General features: G+C 49.3%; 1 protein-coding gene across 1 annotated transcript in view; it reads right to left on the reverse strand.

Moving 5' to 3' along the window:
• Nucleotides 1-676: 676 nt before the first annotated feature.
• LOC109396118 (potassium voltage-gated channel subfamily H member 1) overlaps nucleotides 677-22,157 on the reverse strand; it is a 102,693-nt gene continuing 81,212 nt past the window's right edge. Inside the window, exon 5 of the mRNA XM_019667712.1 lies at nucleotides 677-4,478. Coding sequence (XP_019523257.1) covers nucleotides 3,621-4,478 — 858 coding nt within the window. The 3' untranslated portion in view covers nucleotides 677-3,620. The remainder of the gene's footprint in view (nucleotides 4,479-22,157) is intronic.

A 22,157-nucleotide genomic window follows, 5' to 3' on the forward strand; every position in this document is an offset into this window, starting at 1 on the left:
TCCCTCAAGGACCCCAGCTGGCTTTATGTTAAAAAGTTACAGTTTTGCTTCACGTGCATTTTTGACTAAATGGACCAACCTTACTAAAAGATAATTTAGAACTTCAGTGGCCATTAAGCCGGCTCTTGATCTCCCCAAACTTGTTTTTCTCTGGACTAAATTAGAAGACCACTGCAATACACTAAAGAACCTGAACAGGGATGGCTATTTTAATTGGTACCTACAGGCTTCTAAACACAGGATTCTAAAATTGCATCTTTACAAAGTACTCTTTCTAAGTTCACTGAAGAAAATAAATCACTAAAAGGAGACTCAGAGCCATCTGAAGCCTCTTCCTGGGCAGCATCAGCTATGGTTTGCCCTAACACTCTATATTTGCTCCACCTTTTCTACCTTTGCCCTCTAAATCTACCTTTGCCCTAGTCTAACCCCCTTCCTTTATCTGAACATCCCTTTTTTAGTGCTAATACCTTACCAACTGAGCCTGTTACAACGCTTCCTTTTAACATGAGGCCCTCTCAGGATCCTGGGAAATCATTAATTTCTAACATCCTATGGACCAAAGCTGAACTTAGAGCGATAGTAAAAGATTTTCCCAAGGTAACTGAGGGTCCTCACAGATTTGCTGAAGAATTCAATATTGTCATTCAAACGTAACAACGTGGCTTCTCTGCTCTTTCTCAGTGAATCCACGGGCTTGCCGGAGAACACTGCATTAAATGGTGGGTAGTGGAAGGTTCCGTCAGTTCATCTGAAGCTTGTGGTCCTTGCTTGGGAACCCAGAGCAGCAAGTCTCCAGGCAAGAGTAGGTAGTTAGCATGAAGCAGCCTGCGGCCAGGTACATGTCATAAAAATGAAAGAAGAGAAGGTTTGGCTCATTTAAAAACTGTTTGTTTGTTTGTTTTCTCAGAGGAAATAATTATAGCAAAAACCCCTAAAGTCCTTAACTGGAGAGCAAGAGCATATACGACCACACTTGTAGTGCTCTCAGCATCACCCACAGGCGCACGTGTGACCCCGAGATGAGCAGATTGGACTTCCACCAAGCCCAGGCTGAATCCTAGGAGTCAGTCCTAGGAGTACATTCATGAAGCTTTATCCACCCCCCACCCCCCGCCCCCAAACAAGTCTGGACTTTGAAGCCTCACACATCAGCATCTTTGCCCCTCAGACCCAGACGGGGAGTCGTTTCTGAATGACCTGTGCCCTCAGGCAGAGCTGAGGGGAATGGGAAGGGCTGCTTTACATTGGCCTGCAGGGTGCTGGGCAGGAAGGTGGCGTCAAGGCCCTGGAGAGCCGGGCCGATTCAGCTGAAGCTGGACATTAGCGTTACTAGCGCCCTTGCCCTGCCTTAAAAGTAGTGGGTCCAAACCTTTGCAAGCGAGTTAAGGAGCATGTTTGAGGAACGTTGCTGGGACAGCTGGTAGACGGGATTCCAGAGAGGTTACTAGCCCAAGGACTAGTTGGCAGCTTCTGAAATTAAAGAGGCTGGAAGCCCCCACAGCTCTATCCAGAGTCATGAACAGTCATGACAGGAAATTTCACTTCCTCTCCTTTGTCTGCTGCCATCTGAAGCTGAATCTAATTTCTCAGCCTCCGGAAGCCAGGGGCCACCCTGTTAGCCTCAATGAGACGCTGCGTAAGTATGTGGGGGTCTCTGGGGAAGGACCTGGCTTTGACCTCCAGACTCTGCTCCCCAAGGCCATCTGTGCCAACCCTGGGAGCCAGGAGAGGATAGTCCCGTTCTGCACAGACAACTGCACAGAGGGCCAAGTCCTGGGTCATATAATGGTCATTGAGCAGGTGAGAGGGTGGGCCCAGACAGGAGGCTTTCAGAAAGACTGGCTATCTTTGGTAGGGCAGGACCTGACCTGTCAGGTTCCCTTCAGCACTGGGATTCAGACTCTAGCAAAGCAATGCCAGGCAGAGGTGCTAAGGATGGGGTTGCTGCAATGTACCATGGGCAAAAGTCAGTGCCCTGGATGATTCTGTGCTGTCACTCATGGTCCAGACCACCTGCACTGCTAATTTCACTCTCAAAGCTGAGTTCTTAAAGCTGAACTTCCAATCTTGCTTGACAAGTTTTAGGGTTCTGATTCCTCCCTCTAGGGCATACACCTGGGCTAGCCCCGATCGCCTGGGAGAGACCTCTTCTCTTTCCTTTCTCAGACACCCTTGAAAGAAGCCCACGCACACAAATGACCTGACCCCAGGTGACTGTGAGGCAGTGTAGTGTCCCCGAGCACCATGGCATAGGGACTTGGGTGGCCCACAGGTGGCTCCAGGATCCTCGTTCTGGGCTCCAACCTTCCCCGTGGATCCCAGCTGCACGGCCACCCCTCTCCATCACCATAAAGAGACAGCTCGAAAACCCACTGCCTCATTCTCTTTTTCCAGCTCCCGAAGCAAGTACAATCTTGGTCCTGCAATCTTCTCACATTTTCTCTTCAAGTCCTACTGACTTAAGTAAGAGATAAAGACATTAGCTTTAAAGTAAGGCCAAGCCTGGCTCCCAAGTGTCCTCTAATGACACCATGAAGTGGACAAAATACAAACTCCTGAAGGGCAATCCCGGTGAGAATTATAATATAAACATAGCAATTGCTACATTCATTTTTCTGAGGTTCTGTGTGTGTGTGTGTGTGTGTGTGTGTGTGTGTGTGTGTGTGTGTGTGTCTGCTTTGCTAATAAAGCAACTCTGGGCTCGTCACCCTTGCTGCTGATACCCCATACCCTGAGGAATGTCACAAGAACGCGTGGGAGAGGGACTGAGAAGGGAAAGAAGCACAGGGGCGTGTGCGATGAGGCCAGTGGCATGGAGCAAGGCCAGAGACTCATCCGGGACCTCCAGAGCCCTCCCCGCTGGCCATCCCATCGGAGCGGGCTGTGGAGAATCTCTGGATCCCAAGGGCCCCTCTGCAGCTCTTACACTTGGCTCACCTCTTTGGGGAAAGAGGACCTGAGGATTCCTGGCTCTCAGTGTCTATGGGAGGCACCCACAGCACCTCAGCTGCTTTTTGGCCTCAGCCATTAGAGACAGAAAGTTGAAAGGCTCTGCACTCCCTGTCCCTCCATGTCCCCTTGTCCCAAGCTTGTTACAAATGATGACTGTAGGAAAATATACGGTCACATCAGACACAGGCTGTACAAGGACAGGGAATGCTGGGAAATCCCTGTGCCCATAGCAGGCTTTGGGGGTCTTGGCGACAGAGCCCAGCATAGTATATACAGGAGGGGTTCCTGGTGCTCTCCCACGACTCCCCAAATGGCTGCTACTCTTTTCTGGTAGCTTTCATCTTTTACAAATATCATGGCAGTAAAAAATTAAAAAGGAAGGAAAATACCCTTTAGACAGCACGCGCCCCCTCTTCCAAAATTGTGCAAAGACAGTTCAGGTGGAGCTGCCGTCCTGCAGGGTGGCAGCACACTTCTCTTCCCGTATCTTTTCCCAGTTGGAGAACAAGAGAGAGTGTGTGCCTAAGTGACTGGTCCCACTTAGATTTTCTGTCGGGAAAAGCCTACTTTCCAAGTTGTTGGTCATGTAGGTGTGTGTGGTGGGGTGGCGTCTCGGGCAGGGTGGTCGGTTTTTGTCTTTGACTTTTTTTTTTTTAACAGACCTCTCAGCTCGCCCCAAAAATGTCTCTCTCTGATTCCGGGGACTGGGGCCTCGATATTTCGAATAGCTCCTGAGGAGACTGAGAGGATCTTCTGGAAGTTAATATCCTGAGTATCTCAGAGAGCTGTTTCTCGATACTTGTCATTTTGTTGTTCAAGGCCTTGATGTCCTCCTTCAGCTCATGTTTCACCTCCAGGATGGTGGCCTGCAGCGTCTGCTCAGGGATGGGGTAGAAAGAATGCTTGACCTCCGCCAAGACGGGGCTCCGGTCCTGGGGGCTCCTGGCTTCGCCAACGTTGTCCAGACGCAAGTCGCTCTTGGTGATGCCGCTGTCGCATGAGTCTGTCTTCTTCAGTGTGGCCTCCCCTGATGTCTTGGTCCTCTCGGGAAGCGTCTCCATGGACTCGGCCTTGGACACCTTGTTCCAGTCCTCACCCTTCCCGCAAGCATCTTTGAAGCGGGCCCAGCCTTTGCGCTTGGCACAGTCGCCCCCACCGCCCTTGGGGCCCAGGCACTCGGCCCCGGGCGCGTGAAGCTTGGCGTGGTCCGACACCACTGAGGTGCAGGCCGTGGGGAAGGACACGGGCGTGGCGGGGCTCTCGCGGACAGTGACCACACTGGCCTTCACGAGGCTGTGGTTGGCCGAGGCGTGCTCCACGAGGACACTGCCCTTCTCCACGTCCAGGTCATCCAGGTCCCGGACCCCCCTCTCTGCTGCCAGCCTTGCCTCCTTCTGCTGTCGGAACCTCTGGAAGAGTCGCCGGACAGGGTGGTCTGGGGGCAAGATCAGGGGGGCCTCATTCTTCCGTTTCCTGCGTTCCTCCTCTTCCCGCTTCACGTCGCTGATCTTTCGGAATACGATCTGGAGTGAGACAGGATGACACACTGTGTTAATGGGCTGCTCAGCCACTCTGCCTGTCACAGCTCATGGCTCCCAGTCCCCTGTCCCCAAGGGCTGAGGTTCATAGTCCTTGGACATCCCTGCAAGGCCTCCCTGGGCTTTTCACAGTGACTGCCATCATTACCTTTTCTTGACATTCTTCCCAGCCTTCCAACATCAAGAAATTGACTCTTGTTGTTGTCCTCTTCAAGAGAAACAAACTCCCAACCCAGCCTCTGCACCCCCACAGGCCAGGAGGCTGGAGACGCCAAATGGCCTTCTCTGGGCCTCTGGGCTGGGGTCCCCTTTAACCCACCCATGCCTACAATTCAGTATCACCTGGTGTGTTTTTCAAACATCATTTTTCTAACCCCAGCTCACATCTACTGCATCAGAATCTCCAGACAGGAAGCCCTTGAGCCTGTAACTTAAGCTCTCCAGGTGATATGTGTCTAAACCACACTCCATGGGAAGAAATTTCAGCCAAGCCCACAGACTGCCATTGCCACGTGCAGGTCTGAACCCTAAGTGAATGCGGTTGGCTATGAAGAGTAAAAGCTAGTCTCACACGGAAGCCCTCCTAGTGTCCTCAGGGAGCTTACAGGGAAGAAAGGCCCATGACCTTGCACATGAACTTCGCGGCTTGTAAGGTACTTTAATGGTATTTCATGCATTCCTTACAACAGCACTATCAAGGTCACTGAGGCACACATTATTATCCCCATTTTGGAGAAGCAGAAATCAAGGCTCAGAGTGGTTCAATGTCACATAACAGGAAAGTTTCCTATAAGGAACTTGCACCCAAGCCATCAAACTCCGGATCCGTTAGATGTCCAGCGGGTACTCCCTGAAGATGACAGTGCTTCATGCAGAGGACAGACAGACAGCAATACAGACTCATGAGTCTGGCTCTGAGTGCAGTGTGAGCTACATACCTATTTCAGGGCTTTCTCCTGGGCTGACATCAGATTCTGGAAAGTCTGTCATTTATGGCTTATACTGCGTGTGGCAGGTACATTCAGGGACATGTCTGAATCATCCTATACCTGAACTTGTAAGAAACAGTCTGCAAGAGGCCGTCTTTTGAATATAAATTGCTGGTTTGAGGACCAGCAGTATTGAGCTCATCAAGGAGCAGAGGCGAGGCCTGTGGAAGGGACAGTGGCAGCTTGTCCATCACCACAACCTGGAAATCCCTGTGCCCTGAGTGGGCAGCCTCAGACCCACCCCGAACCAGCTCCAAGGACTTGCCACAAACCTCCCAGGTCTTGGGGAGGCACGTCCGGTGGCATGCCAGGAGGATGGGCTTTGGGTTCAGATAGAATTAAGTCCCAGCTCTGCCACCTAGCTTCGTGCCTCAGACAGGCATCTTAACTCCTGAGTCTCAGTTTCCTCCTTAAAAAGTGGGAAAAAAAACCCCACTTTTCTGCTTTGGTGTAAAGCCAGCACCTTTTATGTGAAAGCACAGGCCTCCTGTAGATGCTTAAAATGTGTCATCCTGATCCAGTAAAGAAGGCAGAGGCCTTGATAGGGCTTTTTTCTTTCTTTCTTTCTTTCTTTCTTTCTTTCTTTCTTTCTTTCTTTCTTTCTTTCTTTTCTTTCCTCCTTCCTTCCTTCCTTCCTTCCTTCCTTCCTTCCTTCCTTCCTTCTTTCTTTCTTTCTTTCTTTCTTTTCTTTTTCGCCTCTAGGTACAGATGATGCATAACTACATAACTCACCCTACCTCCTCCAGGACGCCCCCCTGCCCAGAGCTCTCTGATGGCACCACCCATGTTCTCAGATCTGACTGACAAGGACGGTCATTTTGTAGTGCCAATAAATACAGAGGAACTAAACAAACACTGAATTGCCTGATGCCTGCAATCAATCAGCAAATTGCAGGCCAACTGGAGGTTCCCACCTGCCATCCATCTTCTCCATCAAAGCTCCTGTCGCTGCATGACTTTAGCCTCGGGTCACTCACAGGTGGGTGGGATAGAGCGGTCACCCTTCTCACCACCTGGTTAAATCTTCAAGCCACATTACGTGGGTCCCAGTGTGGGGGTGGTTTTCTGACCTCCACTGGGCAGCGTTTCCCCCATCCCTGCTCTGCCCAACTGTGATTTTATAACCCTGCCTCTGCTGGTCCCATCAGCCACAGCCCATCTGCTCCTGCGGTCTAGCCTTTCATTGGCAGTCTTCCACCTCCTTACCGCCCTCCGCTCATGTGGTTTTCTGTTCTGGGAAAGGCCCTTGCTCTCCACTGGGTATCCAACTCCTCCTCATACAGCACCTCTGCCGGAAAGCCCTCCCTGATTCCACGGAGCTCTAACTCCCACCTCTAATGGCCCTTCTGTGCTCACACCACACTGCTGCCCTCATTACACTCTATCTTGCATCCATGTGTAGTAGAGATGCCAACTCTTTCCTCCCTTCTTAGAGAACGGAGGAAGGACGAAGGGGACAAGGAAGGAAGGTGGGACAGAGGGGAGGAGTGAGAAAAGGAGGGAGGAAGGAAGAATGAATGAGAATGTGAATGTACCCAAAAGAGATGGCATCTTTTACAGCTGATTGCTCTGGCCCCTCCCCTTTATTCTGTGGGGCGTCTGATTCTTAACAGCATCTGCCCTTTTTTCCACTTGAGCTAGTTTGAGTGGGGTTGTTTCTTATAAGCAACAATTCTCAAACAAGATACTAGTTATTTACATCTTTACCTTATTCCCCCTGAAAGCAACCTCGCGCACAGTACTTGGCATGTCACACCTGTGTCTTTTACTTTAAAACATATATATTGTCTACCCCAACAGAGCAGGGGTTGTCTGTTGTGTTCACTGTGTCCAGCACTTAGAAAATGCCTGGTACTTAGGGGGCCGTCAGTAAATATTTATGGCATGAGTGAATGAATGAATAACAGATAGATATGAGCTAATGAATCAACGGGAGGATGTCTTCTGCCTGGGAAGATGTCATCACAGAGATCATAATCAATGTTATAAAAGGAAGGGATTGGCTCAGCACACACATTGTCCTCTTACCAACTCTTAACATCACAGGTCAGAGGCAGCCCTTGAAACTGGAAATGAGATGTTTTAAGACTAAAGGAAAGGAAGCACTTCTTCAGATATTGAGGCACCAACACAAAACCTCTCCCAAGAGGTTGTACTGTGCAGCACGCCAGTGGGCTAACAAAGGCTTACTATGCATTCACGGTGGACAGTTGTGAGGGGAAGCGGTGGCTCCTCCTTGAGGGGCTGGGTGTGCTCTTCAACCCAAAGCCCATAGAGAGTCAGAATCCTGGACCTGGGGCGGGGTGGGAGGGCCTGGCTTGACTGACAGGTGGCGTATTCAGGCGCTGTGAGTTGTGAATGAGGGCAGCATTGCACTCATGGGCTGGGGCTGTCCTTGGGAGGAAACTTCGGTGTCTGAGTGTGTGATGACTCTTCGGAAGCCTCTTGGCTTTTCCGAAGTGTCATCTCGCACTGCCCTCAGTCATCCTGTGTGCCACAGGCAGCCCCGCCGGAACATCACTGGCTCACCCAATGGGCACGTAAACCAAGGAAGAGCTTCCTGCCCTGCAGAAGTTGCTGAACCCTCCTGTGAAAATCAGCGAGTAAAACCAGCAACAACTCTCCCACCCGCCAAGGACATAGAGCTGATGTGGTCCGACAGCTTTGCTGATCTGGGATCCAGGGCTCTGCTTAGTAACTTCAGCCACTTTTTTGGAGAAGTTGGTCACAGACTCTTCATGTCAGAGGCATCCATGATCAAGCATTTGGCCAAGGATTTTAGGTCCAAGTGGGCAGAGGTGCCCGCATGACCCACGGCAGTGAGGTCTGTGCTGCCAGCACCAGCCACAGCAGCTCTGGTCAGCTCCGAGGTGCTGCCCAGTTCCCACAGCAGGAGTGTGCCCCAGCAATGATGGGCCAGACCCCAAGTCCCATATCCCAGGATGCTCTCTGCTCTCAACAGTCTTTAGCTGGAGGCCTGTGGAAGTCCATCCAGCTTTTCCAAGTGTTCCGTGAAGTTTTAACAGGTACCACGAGGGGGGAAAGTTTTAAAATGAAATTAATTTGAGCCACAGGACAATGTTAAACTGGTTGCTTTACTACAGGGCGTCTCAGAGCCTTCACACGCTAATGTGCCTTACAAATGTCTAAGAGGAATGATGGCAGTATTTCCTAAACACTTTCCCCCAGATTCTCTCTTTGCAAAGGGTAGTATTCCCCCAGAATCCCCTCTGGCAAACACTGAAATTACATCAATGTGGTGGTGGGGGGGTTGGGGGGGGGTGAAGCACCCTCTATATTTGTTAATAGTCCTAATGGGTGAGAAGGAAGTTATCTATTCCATGTTCCAGCTAAATGGTGCCTCCTGTCTCCAACCCTACTGCTGAGCCCCTGCCTGGACTATGGGGTTTGGGGGTCTCCATTGCTGATCCACTGCCCCCTAGTGGATGGACCAAATTCTGTGACATGACTGATGAAGCTGTACCACCAACTCTCCTGCCTCCCAGCCATCTGTCACTCGATATGCTCCGTCTGTACTGAGCAACTTCAAGCCCTGAAAATTCCCTGTTCACTCTGTTGAAACTCCCTTCAATCCCATCTTCCGCCCCATCCCTTCAACCTGACTCCTGACCTTCAGGATTCAGCTTAGGAGTCATCTACTCCAACGAGCTTCCCCGACTCTCCTTCACCTCCTGGGTCAGAAGACCCTTCCTGGTGGTAACAAGCCTGGGGCAGCCACACGTACTTCCATCAAAGATCACTGCGACCATTGCTGAGAAGCAGCATTTTGTTTATTCGTCTTTTCCTTTAGGCGGTAGCTTTATTTAGTTTTGGTTTTTTTTTCCCACCTTCAGTATCATTCCTGGCATATATAGTGATCAAACAATGGTCAATGAATTAATAAATATGTCAGTGAATAAGTTATAGTCATCCCTCTGTTTGTGAGGCCCATGCTAAGGTGAAAGAAGTGATGTGTATGCCATTGCGTGCGTGCGCGCGCACGCGCGCACGCGCGCACACGCACACACACACACACACACACCTGTTTCTGATGTTTGTGGTCTAGAGGGGAGAGAGAAATAGAGATCACAGGAGAACTTCTCTATGCACAACATATATGCTCCTGAAGAGAACTATATAAATAGACTCCTAAAGGACTTCCATTTTCACTCATCTTCATTTCAGTGACCTAATACTGATTTCCTCACCTCTGCCTGACCAAATTTATTTTTTCCAATCACTTACATAAGCTCAGAGAGCTGATATTTCAAAGCAGCCCTGAGATTAACTTCTTTGCAACGAGGACAACTGCTCTTGAATTTGTTTGTAGAAACTTGGATCTTCCTGTGGAGGGCATTCGATGTCATGGGACGAGCCTGGGCTGGGCCTCTGAACCCAGAGTGCTCGTTTCAGCCCTGCTACCCAGCAAGCCTGGGCCCTGAGCAAGCCGCCTCTCACACCTGCCCGCACCTGGACAGCCTCCTCCCCGAGCTCCCGTCAGAGCAGCACCAGATTTTCTGCTTTGGTTTTCCTATTTTACGTATTGGTCTTCATTGTAAGAGTTCATTCTGGGATAGGATTCCATGGTCCAAAAAACTCATTTTGAAAACCACTGGATGACATCATCTCTAAAGCCCTTTCGAGAATGAACAGTTAATGATTATAATAATACAATACTCTGTATTGTGCTTTACATTTTATTCCACATACTCAAGTGCATTGTTTCCTTTAAGCCAAAATTCCCCGGGAGCTGTGCAGGGGCCATCTCCACAATTTGACCGTTGAGGAGACCAGGGCTTGGCTGGTAGAGTGACCTTTTCAAGGTCACATAGCTAGGTAGAAGCAGAACTTCAGGGTGTGGACCAGTGCTCTTGCCTTGATGTCACCTTTCTTCACACTGGCCGTCCACAGGGGCCACACCAACAGAGGCGCTGGGGTTTGTCTGGAGAGGATGTTTCCAGGGGCCCTCTAATCACCCATTGGGAAGGCCCCGCCTTGGACACAGGCTGACCCACGTCCAGGCCCCAGTGATGCAGTAAGTCAGGGTCCTCCCTGGCCAGCCAGGGTCCTGCCAGCCCACAGCGGAGCCTGACATGTTGGGCATGCGAGGTCCACACAGAATGCTGAACAGCTCATGACTTACTGGAACGGGGGGGAGACAGAGGAGGCCCCAGGGCGGGGGAGGCTGCTGTGCCTCCCTCATCCATCTCCACATCCCTCTGAGGGCTCGCCAGGCAACGGGCCTGAGCCTGGAGACCTTTAATGAACGGCTGTTGAGCTGAACAGAATTGACACCTGGCTCCTGTAGCTGCAAGGCTCTCTGAGAAGCTATTTTCAAGTTTATTTGAAAACACAATCCCCCCTGGGACCTGAGGTGAGTCAGGACAATTGACTACCTCTCCTGGGTGGCAGTCAAGGAGGGCCCAGCCCTTCTCCAGCCCCGCCAAGTCCAGGCCAAGGGGAGCAGGAGTCCCCTTCAGGGTCACTGAGCAAGAAGGTCCCAGCCCCACATGTAGGGGAAAGAGAGCTCTGGGAGGGGAATGGACTGCCTGGAGTCCTGATAGCACAGACAGTGGGAGCCCAGTTGTTTAAAAAAGCTCCGACTGGGGAGTAAAAATATATACATAATTTCAATTCTCAGCGGTTTGCATAAATGAACAGAGGCTGAGGTATGAGTCATAGAAAATCATAGGTGAACTAAAAGGGGGTTATCCTGGTTTTTATCGGACTTAGACACATGCCCCAAATCTGAAACACACAGAGGGCAGTGGAAAGAACACAGGCTTGGCGTGGCCTCAACTCTGCCGCTGACCGGCTGCTGTGTGTCCTTGGGCAACTCGTGTCCTTCCTTGGCTGGACCGGATCAAAAGTTCTCAAATCTGGCTGTACTTCAGAACCACCTAGAGAGCTTGTTATCTACTGAGTGAGACATTCCTATGGCAAGGTCAAAAACTGGCATTTGCAGCAAGCTCCCAGGTGATTCTGATGCAGGCAGCCTGACCGAGATCGGCTGACCAGGGTCTCAGAGCTCCTGGATTGATGGCTGATGCGATCACTGCCACTCTGCTGCCCTCTGTGTGTGCACCTAGCTCAGCCTTCCTGCCTGAGCCTCGTGTCCAGCCTGGCTCAGCCCTCCTGTGCTGCCTGAGATTGAGCCAGTGGGGAGGGAAAGGGAGAGGGGATATTAGGAGAGGTGAGCGGATGACCCAAAAGGGCTCCTGGTCCCTAAAGCATAACTGAAAGGGGACTGGTCCACCCTGCCACCACTTTTGTCTCTTTCATCCTTTGATCTGACAAAAAGCTGGTTTACTATCTGAAGTGGAGGACACAAGCCAAGCACACACTTATTGAACACCTACTGTAGGCAGGGCATGCACACATGTCTCTTCATGACAGGGGAAGGCCAGACCTCTTCTCCTCCCAGAGCTGGGACCTGCGCTGGCACTGACTCGTGCCACTTGGAGGGACACAACGGCCTCAGGGAGGCAGGGCCCCACCTCAGTGTTTCTGCGGGCCTTCGCGCCATTGCCACCCTCTTAGTTTCCACACCCACCAGCCCCCTCCACCAGTAGCCCTGCCTGGTTTTGTGGCAGAGCATAAAACATGGAGATTAACAAACCGGGCCACTGAAGAAACTGAAAACATGAAAAAGCAAACTGGAGATGGATTGACACGATAAGGCAGTTGGTTGGGCTTCGTTTTTTGAAAAGGCCGCTTCTTAACCCCTCAGAATGGCCACCTCTGCTGCTGATGGAAACAAATGCTACATTTTTCTCTCAATCGCATCATGAACATGGGGAGCACCCAGGACTTGGGAGACCCTGAGCCTCAGGGAGGGGCAGGGGATCCCTGAGGGACCCAGGCCGGGTCGGTAATCACTCCCTGACCTCAGATCATGTGCCGCCAGAGCCTGAAGCTAGATGGGAGTAAAGTACAGCCCTGCCCTCCAGAGAGACGGGCTGGCAAACTCTCAGCTCAAGTTCAAGCCGCTAAATGGGCCCAGGTGGGCCGGAGCTGGGGGAGTCAGCATGGGGTGGCAGACAGCATGAGCACAAGCTTTGGAAATCCGACAGACTTGGGATCATGTTCCCCAAGCCTCAGTTTCCTCATCTGTAAAAGCAGACGATACTATTGATTTTGTAAGGCTGTCAGGGGGATTGAGCTGGATAATATCAGTAAACCTTTAAGAAGAGTGCTTGACATTTAATAGTTGCCGAGTAAATGTATTGTGTATCATTCTTTGAGGGGCCACGTGAGGTGATTCTAGAAGAATGAGCTGTAGTTATTCAGGTATAAAAGGTGAAGGATTTGGGTGAAGGTGCTCACATAGAGGACAGCACAGGTAGTGCCACCAAGGCAGGAATGCCGCCCAGGGTAGAAAAATCTCTTTGTGGTCGCAGTCCAGGTGGGAGGGGTGAATGCTGATGGAGAACCTCCCATACGCCAGGCGCCGTTATTAAACATTGGACCTGTGCCGTCTCATGCCCTCCTCACAGCAGCCGCAGCAGGTGGACACAATCACTGTCCTCCTTTTTCAAATGAAGCGAGCGAGCTCAGAAAGGGTGACTACGTAACGGCACAAAAACAGTGGAGCCAAGGCTCAAAGCATGGCCACCCGCGTCCCCTCCCATGCCTATGCTCGCAGCCACTCTGCTAGGGAAAATGCCTTGGTTTCAGGGAAAAGGACGATGCTCTCTCAGTATACATGGATAACCTCTATCCCTGTCCTGTCATCCCTCTCTGTCCATCAGCAGCAACTTCTATAAAGAATTCAGGGACAGAACAGTGAAGCAGAGAGGGGATCTGCCCAAAGGGAGGAGAGAGGTCAAGAAGCCGAGGCTGCTGGAGCAGATGAGGAGGGAAGGACTCACTAAGTACATTAGGCTGTGGGGGGAATGACGTCACACGAGAGCCAGACTTTGATTGGTCGAGGCAGGAAAGGGGCTGTGCAGCACAGGAGCCCAGTGTATCGGGGATTGGAAAAGTCTTGCCTCCCTGGAGAGTGCTGAGGTTCCCAGTTACCCCCAGGGCACGGCACTGGGTAGGAAGCGCGGGAATGCAGAGATCCCAGTGGACTTTATCCAGGAAGAACCTAGAGGCTAGAGATGCTCTGCTCTCAGCTGACCTGGTCCAGTGGCTCTCCGAGTGCTGCTCACGGGCTGGTTCCTCTCACCACCACGCAAAATCTGCACTTTCCTCTGGCATGAATCAAGAATGCTCTGGTCCCCTTAGTGACATCCCATGAGGACTGGCATCCTATCGCTCACTCTTGTAAGGTAGGCTCCCCCACTGAGAGGGGGCAGGTCAGCAAGATATTTAGACACATGAACAGGGGTTTGAAAGACTCCTACAGATGCACCTATCCTAGCCTGTCTTTGGGGAGATTCGAACCCAAGGAGGAGGAGGATCCTTTGTTCTCGGCGCCACCCAGAAAAACTGCATCCCATTTTCGCTGCTCAGGGAAGAGACGGCACTGTTGTGTGTGTGGGAGCCGCAGGCCTCTGGCATTCCATATTTGTCACTCTTTGTGCTCTCTCAGTGTTGTGGGTTGAATTGTGGCACCAAAAGGTATGTCCACCAAGAACCTCAAATGTGACCTTATTTGGAATCAGTCTTGCCGATGTGGTAAGGTAAGGATCTCCACTCTCCTAGCCAGAGCAGTCCCCCTTCCCGCCCCATCTTCCCTCGCTGTGAGCCACGTCACCAGACAGGCAGGAGGAAATGGGGCCAAATGTGGAGCTGCTGACCCCTCTCCATCAGAGACACCCCGGGGCTGCAGCAGGTGGACCAGCGTTCAGCCTCCAGCACACCCTGAATAATGCCTCCCTCCTGTCTAGGGAAGCTCTAATCGTGACTTCTGAAGTCACGTTAACACTATATTGTCTCATTATTCTATGGAGGAAGTTAAGAAAGTGGAAGATGACCTGTGATGTGCAGAAGTCAAACCCACAAAACACGTCTCTGACTGAGGCTGGAGTCTGAGACGGTTTAGAACCCATGCGCCTTCATCATCTTCACATCATCCAGAGCAGCCAGCTTCTTATGATCTTATGATGCTGACACTGGACTAGGTGACACTGCTCTGTTCCTCAGCCATGGACGGCCCACGGGCCAAGACACTGCTGTCTTGCGAGAGAAGCTGCAACTCCTGAGCAGCGGCTCGGGCCGTGTGCTGAGGGCTCAAGCCCTTGGCTCCATCGCGACAGTGACAGCCACCTCTGCCTGTGTCATTAGCACCTTAGTTTCTCTCTCTGGAGCCTGTGAGGGCTACAGTCAAGGCCTTGACATGTTCTTGCTTCTCTTGGCTACAAGGATGGGGGTCCCCTTCCTTCCTCCTCTCTGCTCAGCCTATTCTTGTCACTCAGAGGCTCTGTTGTTCCTCAAGCTCCCAGTGCACAGCGTGCTCAGAGGCCTATGCACGGGGGCAGGAGGCAGGTTTTTACCCCAGTGGCTCTTAGAAATACCCCGTCTTTGGATGAACCGTGGACCAGCTGTGGCTTTGGGTGAAGCAGTGTGATTTACAGGTGGCCACTCGGCCTAGTGCTAAACATTTACTGGCCTTCTCTTAACTCTCAACCACAAGCCCGGGACGTTGGAACTATTATTATCTCCTCATTCGAAGGTATGGGATTCAGGCTCAGAGAAGTAAAGTCCTTGGCTGACGATTTACTCAGTCAACTCATCTACAGAACTGTGACCAGAGCGCAAGCTGGCTGATACCCAAGCTCTGCCATCAGGGCTGGGATCTCTGAAGATTCCAGAGTGAGGGCATCAGGAAGGGGAGAGGTCCATGCTTCTTTGCTTGGGAAGCTGCCCTGGGAACACCTTCAGGGCCCTGGAGCGGGCTGAGCCCCGGCTAGTAGGGCTCTCCTGGTAGACTGAACACAAGAAACAGGGACAGGCCTCCGACTTGCCTGAGCTTCGAGCTCGTCCTGGGCGAAGCACTGACCACCCTTGACGATGAATAAGATAATGAGAAAGTACAACCAATGTCAATGACCACGACCCAGTGCTGCCTCCTGCACTGGATCCGGGCTCCAGGCCTGGGGGCTGAGAAGTCAATCCAGCCCTCAGGAGAGCTTATCGGCCCTTTTGCCAAATGTGCACACAGACTGTGTTTATTTCAACCCCAGATGTCTCCTCATTCCTAGGGAGCAAGTGCAATAATTTGTCTCCTAAACTGTACATTCACACAAAATCCCATGCTGCTGCCATTTGCTGCCACAGCGGGAGGAGGGGGTACCCTCCTTCTGGCCCGTGGGTCTGTGCTGGGCTCAGGGACCACCAGCTCCTCACCAAAGGGGCCTGGCCATGCAATCCGCCACAGGCCATCTTTTCTAAGGACCTTCTTGCCCCCATCAGCCACGCCTCCCTATAAGGAAACCTGTTTCTGGTAGAATAACCCACATCAATGCATCTGGGAAAGTGACATTTTAATTTTCAGGAAACAGCTGATGCAGAATTAGGAGGCTTGTGGTGCATATCAAGTGGCTGCCTCCCTTCCACCTCTTTTATTCCGTGTCACTTTCCACACGGCACCGCTGCAAGCACACGGGACAGGGGCGGACAGCTTGCGGACTGTATTTCTCTCCTTCTTTCCACGTGCAGATGGCAGAAGCTGGTTCTGAACCCAGTACAGAATAGGAAGGCTGGTTGGGTGGGCTGCAGAATCGGGCCTTCGGTGTCTCAATATTTCTCTGGTAAAGTTTGCACTCGAGAAATAACCTTTGGGCTTTTGAGTTGAGCCAGACGCTGAACATCTGGACAATTTGTCCTTCCCATCCCACGCTGATACTCAGCGTGCAGACAGTAAGCAGGAATGCTGTAGAGCTCTTGGTTTTCATGGGGGAACGGAGGCAGGGGAGCGTAAGCGCCGCAAACCCGTCCCACTGGTCTATTCTGACCACCGAAGCCTGGTGCCTCCCAAGCTTACCCTGTGGGAAATCTCTAGGGAGCAAGAACAGGGCCGTGGGGGCTGGAGGACACAGGAGAAGTGGACCGGAAGATGCCTGCTCGGCTCCAGGGGAACTAGCATTTAAGGGGGACAGAGGCCCTAAGAGAGGAGTAGACAGACAAGATGGAAGGAAAGTAGCAGAGAAAGAGAGGAAGGCCTTGCAGCAGAGCCTCACAGGGAGGGGGAAAATAAGAAACAGCACGAGAAAGGGCAGAGCAGAGAGGGCACAGAAGCATCAGAATGGCAGAGAAACAAGCCCTCGGGAATCCAAACCCTGGAAGGGAGACGCAGGGGCCACACCCACAGGGGGACCCCAAATCACCTGGTAATGACTGTGACTGCCAGGAGCTGTGCACTCCCTGTGCATCAGGTGTTCTAAAGTAGTGCAAACCCTTTGCATACATTATTTCAATGAATCCGGACAACCCCACAGGGTAGCCTCCACTGTCATCCCATTACACGTATGAGGAAGCTGAGGCCGAGAGAGCGTGCACAGTGAGTGAGGGGCAGAGCTCAGGCTTGTCTGACACGGGAGCCGGTGGGCTGTAGCACCCGCCTGCCTTCCAGCCTGCAGCCCCGTCCAGAGGCCACAGACAGCTGCTCCTTCCTCCTTGTGTCTCATTGGGAGTAGAACACAGGGACTCCCCACTTTTATTTGAAAACGAGGCTCACTTTCCTTCTCCCCATTCTCACGTTCCAGCTTACTGTGTAACAGACCCATGCAATAACGTAAAGCTGAAGTCTCCAGGCCGGATCTCTACCTGCACTCTCTGGCTCTGTATTTTGGACTTTTCTCCTGCCCGAAGTCGGTCTCTCTTTGTGCCATTCCTGTACCGGGTGTAAGGAGAACAACGTGCTCCCTGGATCAGGCGTATGGGTTAAGTAAAATCTGATGTATATTCAGCACATGACACGCCCCCCCACCAACCCGATGCTCAGTAAATGTGGTTTCTGACCCCTCACACCCTGGATTGAAGGTCTTGCCTTCTTCATAATGCATATGTGGCTCTTCTGTGTCGATGATTCAGTGGGACCCAGGGACAAAGGAGCTGTGTCTGGTCAGACCTGGGCATGGCGTGACACGGAGCTACTCAGGCCAGGACTGGCAGAGGGGAACCTTTGTGATTGAGCACAAGAATGGCCGGGGACGGAGACCCACTGTGCAGAGGAGACGCCTCCTAAGGCTTTGGGGCAGGAGTGGAACCCCTCAGGCCTGGGCAGTGGATCAATCCCCAGGCAGCATGGGGGGGTGGAGTCACTCTGCATAATCAAAGGAGGGAAAAGGGAATCAGGGCGGTCAGATGGGAGGTGGCCCAAGAGTTGCCCTGTCCACCGCTGGCAGGAGCCACAAGTTCCCGAGTGCCTTCCGCTGCTCCACTCACCCTTATCCCCAATTTTCAGTGATATTTCAAAAACATTTCATCAATGGATCATATTCTATACATGTTTTTTTTCTGGATTAAAAAAAAGATGAGTACAAGTAGGCAGCTGAGAGCTGAGTTATAACTGTCATTCATTTGACTCTGACACTTATGCTTAGACGAGCTTTTTTTTTTAATACGAACTTCTTTTCTGGAATTAATCATGATCTCTCTCTTTTTTAATTGGCCCAGTTGTCCATGGACCCATCACTAATTTATTTCACATGTTCTAATACCCCTATTATATGCCCATTAATAATAAATTCCGTATGTCTAATTACATTAGTTCCACTTTTTTCCCTCTGGAGACACCATTTCTGGAACTCCCTGTCCCCTTGGTCCAATCTGGGCTGGCTGCTTTCCAGGCGTAGGATCTCCTGTGACTTCTGTCCTACGGATGCTGCTTTCTCTTTCTTAGTTTCCTCCTGATTTTGTAGGACCACATCCTCTAATGGCCTCCAGGGAAAATGTCCTAGAAGTCATTTGAATCCCTGAGTTCCTAAAGATGTTTTTAACTTCACTTTTGACGAACAGTTTGGGTACAGAATTCTGGGGTGAAATATTTTTCCATCAGAATCTTGAAAGTATTGCTCCACTAGCTTCTATGTGTCAGTTCTGCTATTGAGATATCCACTACAATTACTAGTCCTTGGAAAGTAACCTGTTACGTCCCTGTGGACACTTTTAGGATTTTGTTTAACCCCCTGACATTCCAGGATTTCACACCAGTATGCTTCAATGTGGGTTTTCTTTACTCAAAGAGCTGGGCGCTTGATGACCTTGCAACCTGAGGATTCTCGTCCTTCAGCTCTGAAAAGTATCTTGTATTATTTTCTTTGATGGTTTCTCTTGCCTCCATTTTTTTTTATCTTCTTTCTTCCTGGAACTCCTGTGAGTTGACATGTGGGCTTGCTATCTCAGTTTTATCACCTTTCCCTCCTTTTTCTTTTCTTTTTGTTTTTTAATTTTATCCTCTGAAAGGTTTCCTTGACTTTATCTCCAGACTTTTTATTGTTTTATTATTTTCTGCTACCCACTTTTTAAGACTCAAATGATCTTGTTTATCTTTTATTTCTTTTTTTATAGCATCTTGTTTTGTTTCATGGATACATACACTTTATGGCTTTAATTTAAGCATTTTTCTTTTGATTTCTACATTATCTGCACAGTTCACCAGGTTGCATGAGGCAGAGATGCAGAGCAGGATCTTATTATACCATATAAAGACTTTAAACCAACCTGATGGTTTTAACCCCGTGGTGATTTGTGCTTCGAAAACCAGAACATTTGATGGGTTTTGCAAAAGAGAAAAACAGCTCCTTTCTCATCTTTAGCCCCTTTTGCATTTGGGCTGCAGTTTCCTCCACGTGACTAAATCAGACTATTTGAAGTAAGTTTCTATCTTCTAAAATTTACTGCAATCACTCATCTGCTACTTTCTTTTTTTTTCCTCAAAATTTTTTTGTCCATGTGGGTTTTACTTTTTAAAAAAATTTCTTTATTGATGATAGCCATTCTGACCGGAGTGAGGTGGTATCTGATTGTGGTTTTTATTTGCATTTCTCTAATGATTAGTGAAGTTGAACATTTTTTCATATGCCTGTTGGCCATCTGTATGTCCTCTTTACAGAAATGCCTCTTCATATCCTCTGCCCATTTTTTAATTGGGTTGTTTGTTTTTTTGGTGTTGAGATGAATGAGTGTTTTATAAATTTTGGATATTAATGCCTTATCGGATATATCGTTGGCAAATATCTTCCCCCATTCAGTAGGATTCCTTTTTGTTTTATTGATGGTTTGCTTTGCTGTGAAATAACTTTTAAGTTTGATGTAATCCCATATGTTCAGGGTTTTTTTTTACTTCCCTTGCCTGTGGGGATATATCAGTAAAAATATTGCTTAGTCCAGTCAGAATGGCTATCATCAATAAATAAACAAACAACAAGTGCTGGCGGTTGTGGGAAAAAGGGAACCTGGTGAACTATTGGTGGAATTGCAGACTGGTGCAACCACTATGGAAATCAGTATGGAGGTATCTCAAAAAGCTGGAAATGGAACTACCTTATGACCCAGGTATTTATCTGGAGAAACCCAAGACACTAATTTGAAAAAAATATATGCACGCCTATGTTCATTGCAGCACTATTTACAATAGACAAGACTTGGAAGTAATCGAAATGCCCATCGGTAGATGACTAGATTAAGAAACTGTTGTACATTTACACAATGAAGTATTACTCAGCTATAAAGAAGAATGAAATCGTACCATTTGCAACGATATGGATGGACCTAGAGAACATTATGCTAAGTGAAATAAGTCAGTTAGAGAAAGACAAATACCATATGATCTCACTTATATGTGGAATCTAAAGAACTGAATAAACAAGTAATGTAAACAGAAATAGTCTCAGAGACACAGGAAAAACTGATGGTTGCTAGATGGAAGGGGGCGGGGATGAGGGAGAAAGGGAAGGGACAAGACAACATAAATTGGTAACTTCAATATTGCCACAGGGATAGGAAAGGCCATTTGGGGAATATAATCAATAATGTTGTAAATATTTTTCAGGGCGCCAGATGGACTCATGTCTGTTAGGGAGAGCACTTCATGAATGATGTAAAGGCCTGACCACGGCACTATACATCTGAAGCTGCTGTTGAATAATATTATATGTCACCCATAAGTTAATATATATATATATATATATAGTCATGGGATGAGGAGTATAGTGTGGGGAGTAGAGTCAATGAAATCGTAATACATATGTATGATATCGGGGGTTTGGGGGTGGTAGATTGGGGGAGGGGGCTGTCACTTTGTGAGGGGTGAAAAGCATAACTATTGCATTGTTTTGTACACCTGAAACTAATAAAAAAATTTCTTTAGTATTATTTCATTGGGTTTAAAAGAAAGAAGAAATAGATGTCTATGCGAATACCCCATGTTTAACACAATTCTAGTCTTTTAATTTTTAAAGAGGCCACTAGAAGCCTTTTCTAACTAACTTCAATCCAGAAGGTATAAAATAAAGATAATAAATTCGGTTACATAAAAATAAAGGAACACCTTCTCCATGACAAAAGACAAAATAGGCACAATTAAGAGACAAAAGGGAAAATATTTGTAATTTAATGATGACAAAAACTAGCTTCTAGAAATTGATTAAAAAAACAAACCAAAATTCCAGGCTTTAGAATGCATAAGGATATGAAGAGAGGTCAGAGAAAAAGAAATTTAAACGACTATTAGGCATATGAACAATACCTGAATCTCACCCGTAATAAAGTACACATTTAAACTACTCCGAGATACCATTTTTTCTACCACCAGATAGGTAAAAATCCAGGAGTTTGACATCCACTTTGTTGACAAGGGTGTGGGGGAGCAAGCATTCTCATACATCTCTGGAAAGCTTTTAAAACACCTTTGAATATCAGTTTTCCACATCTGTAAAATGGAGCAAATAATAGTGCCTACCAACTTTACAGGATTATTATAAGGATTAAAAGAAATTTTGCATGTAAAAGGCCTGAAATGTACACATAGTATACATGTAGTAAATGCTGCCCATTAATATTACTAGCATATATTTTTGATCATGTCATTATGTTTTCTCCACTGACGCTTCTACCGAAGACAAGAGTAAATGCTGCCTTCCGAGCTGTCCTGTGAGATTTCTGAGAACAGAGACCACGTCTCATAGTCCTGTATCTCTGGCAGGGCCAGGCACAGCGCAGGGCACATAGCAGGTGCTCATTAAGCACCTGATTTTAAAGTATAATGGTCCATCCTTGAATCTCAATCTTGTGCTCTTCGTGTCTCTGTGAAGGCCCCGCCCCAAAGCAGGAGGGCAGAGGCCAGCAGCTAAAATGAACAAGAGGAATCCAGGTTCCAGGTAGGTGGGTCGGCTCTCAGAGATGGTGCTTCAGGGCTGGAGTGCAGAGTGCACCCCTTCAGCAGACAGCCCCAGGAGAGGTGAGACCCATCATTCTGGGACTACCGATCACTGACGCCCAGCTATCAGCATAAAGCAGCAACACAGGGGCAGGGAGAGGTGCACTGGGCTGGAGCAGAAACTACAATGCAATCTCCCTGGGTCAAGGGTGGGGGGATCTTCCGGTGCCCCCTGAGGGTTTGTCTCAATGGCAGGGCCCTTCCTGCCTCCTGCTGGGAAGTCCAGGGGAAGGGAGGGCCAGGAGCAGCTCAGCCTGTCTCAGGAGGAGGGGTCTTGGCTTCCTGGCCATTTCAGTGTTTAGGGTATCAGCCTCGTGTCTAGTACAATCTCCAAGCCTCAGAGAT

This window comes from Hipposideros armiger, unplaced genomic scaffold (assembly GCF_001890085.2).
Source record: "Hipposideros armiger isolate ML-2016 unplaced genomic scaffold, ASM189008v1 scaffold_503, whole genome shotgun sequence".
In the NCBI taxonomy this organism is placed as follows: domain Eukaryota; kingdom Metazoa; phylum Chordata; class Mammalia; order Chiroptera; family Hipposideridae; genus Hipposideros; species Hipposideros armiger.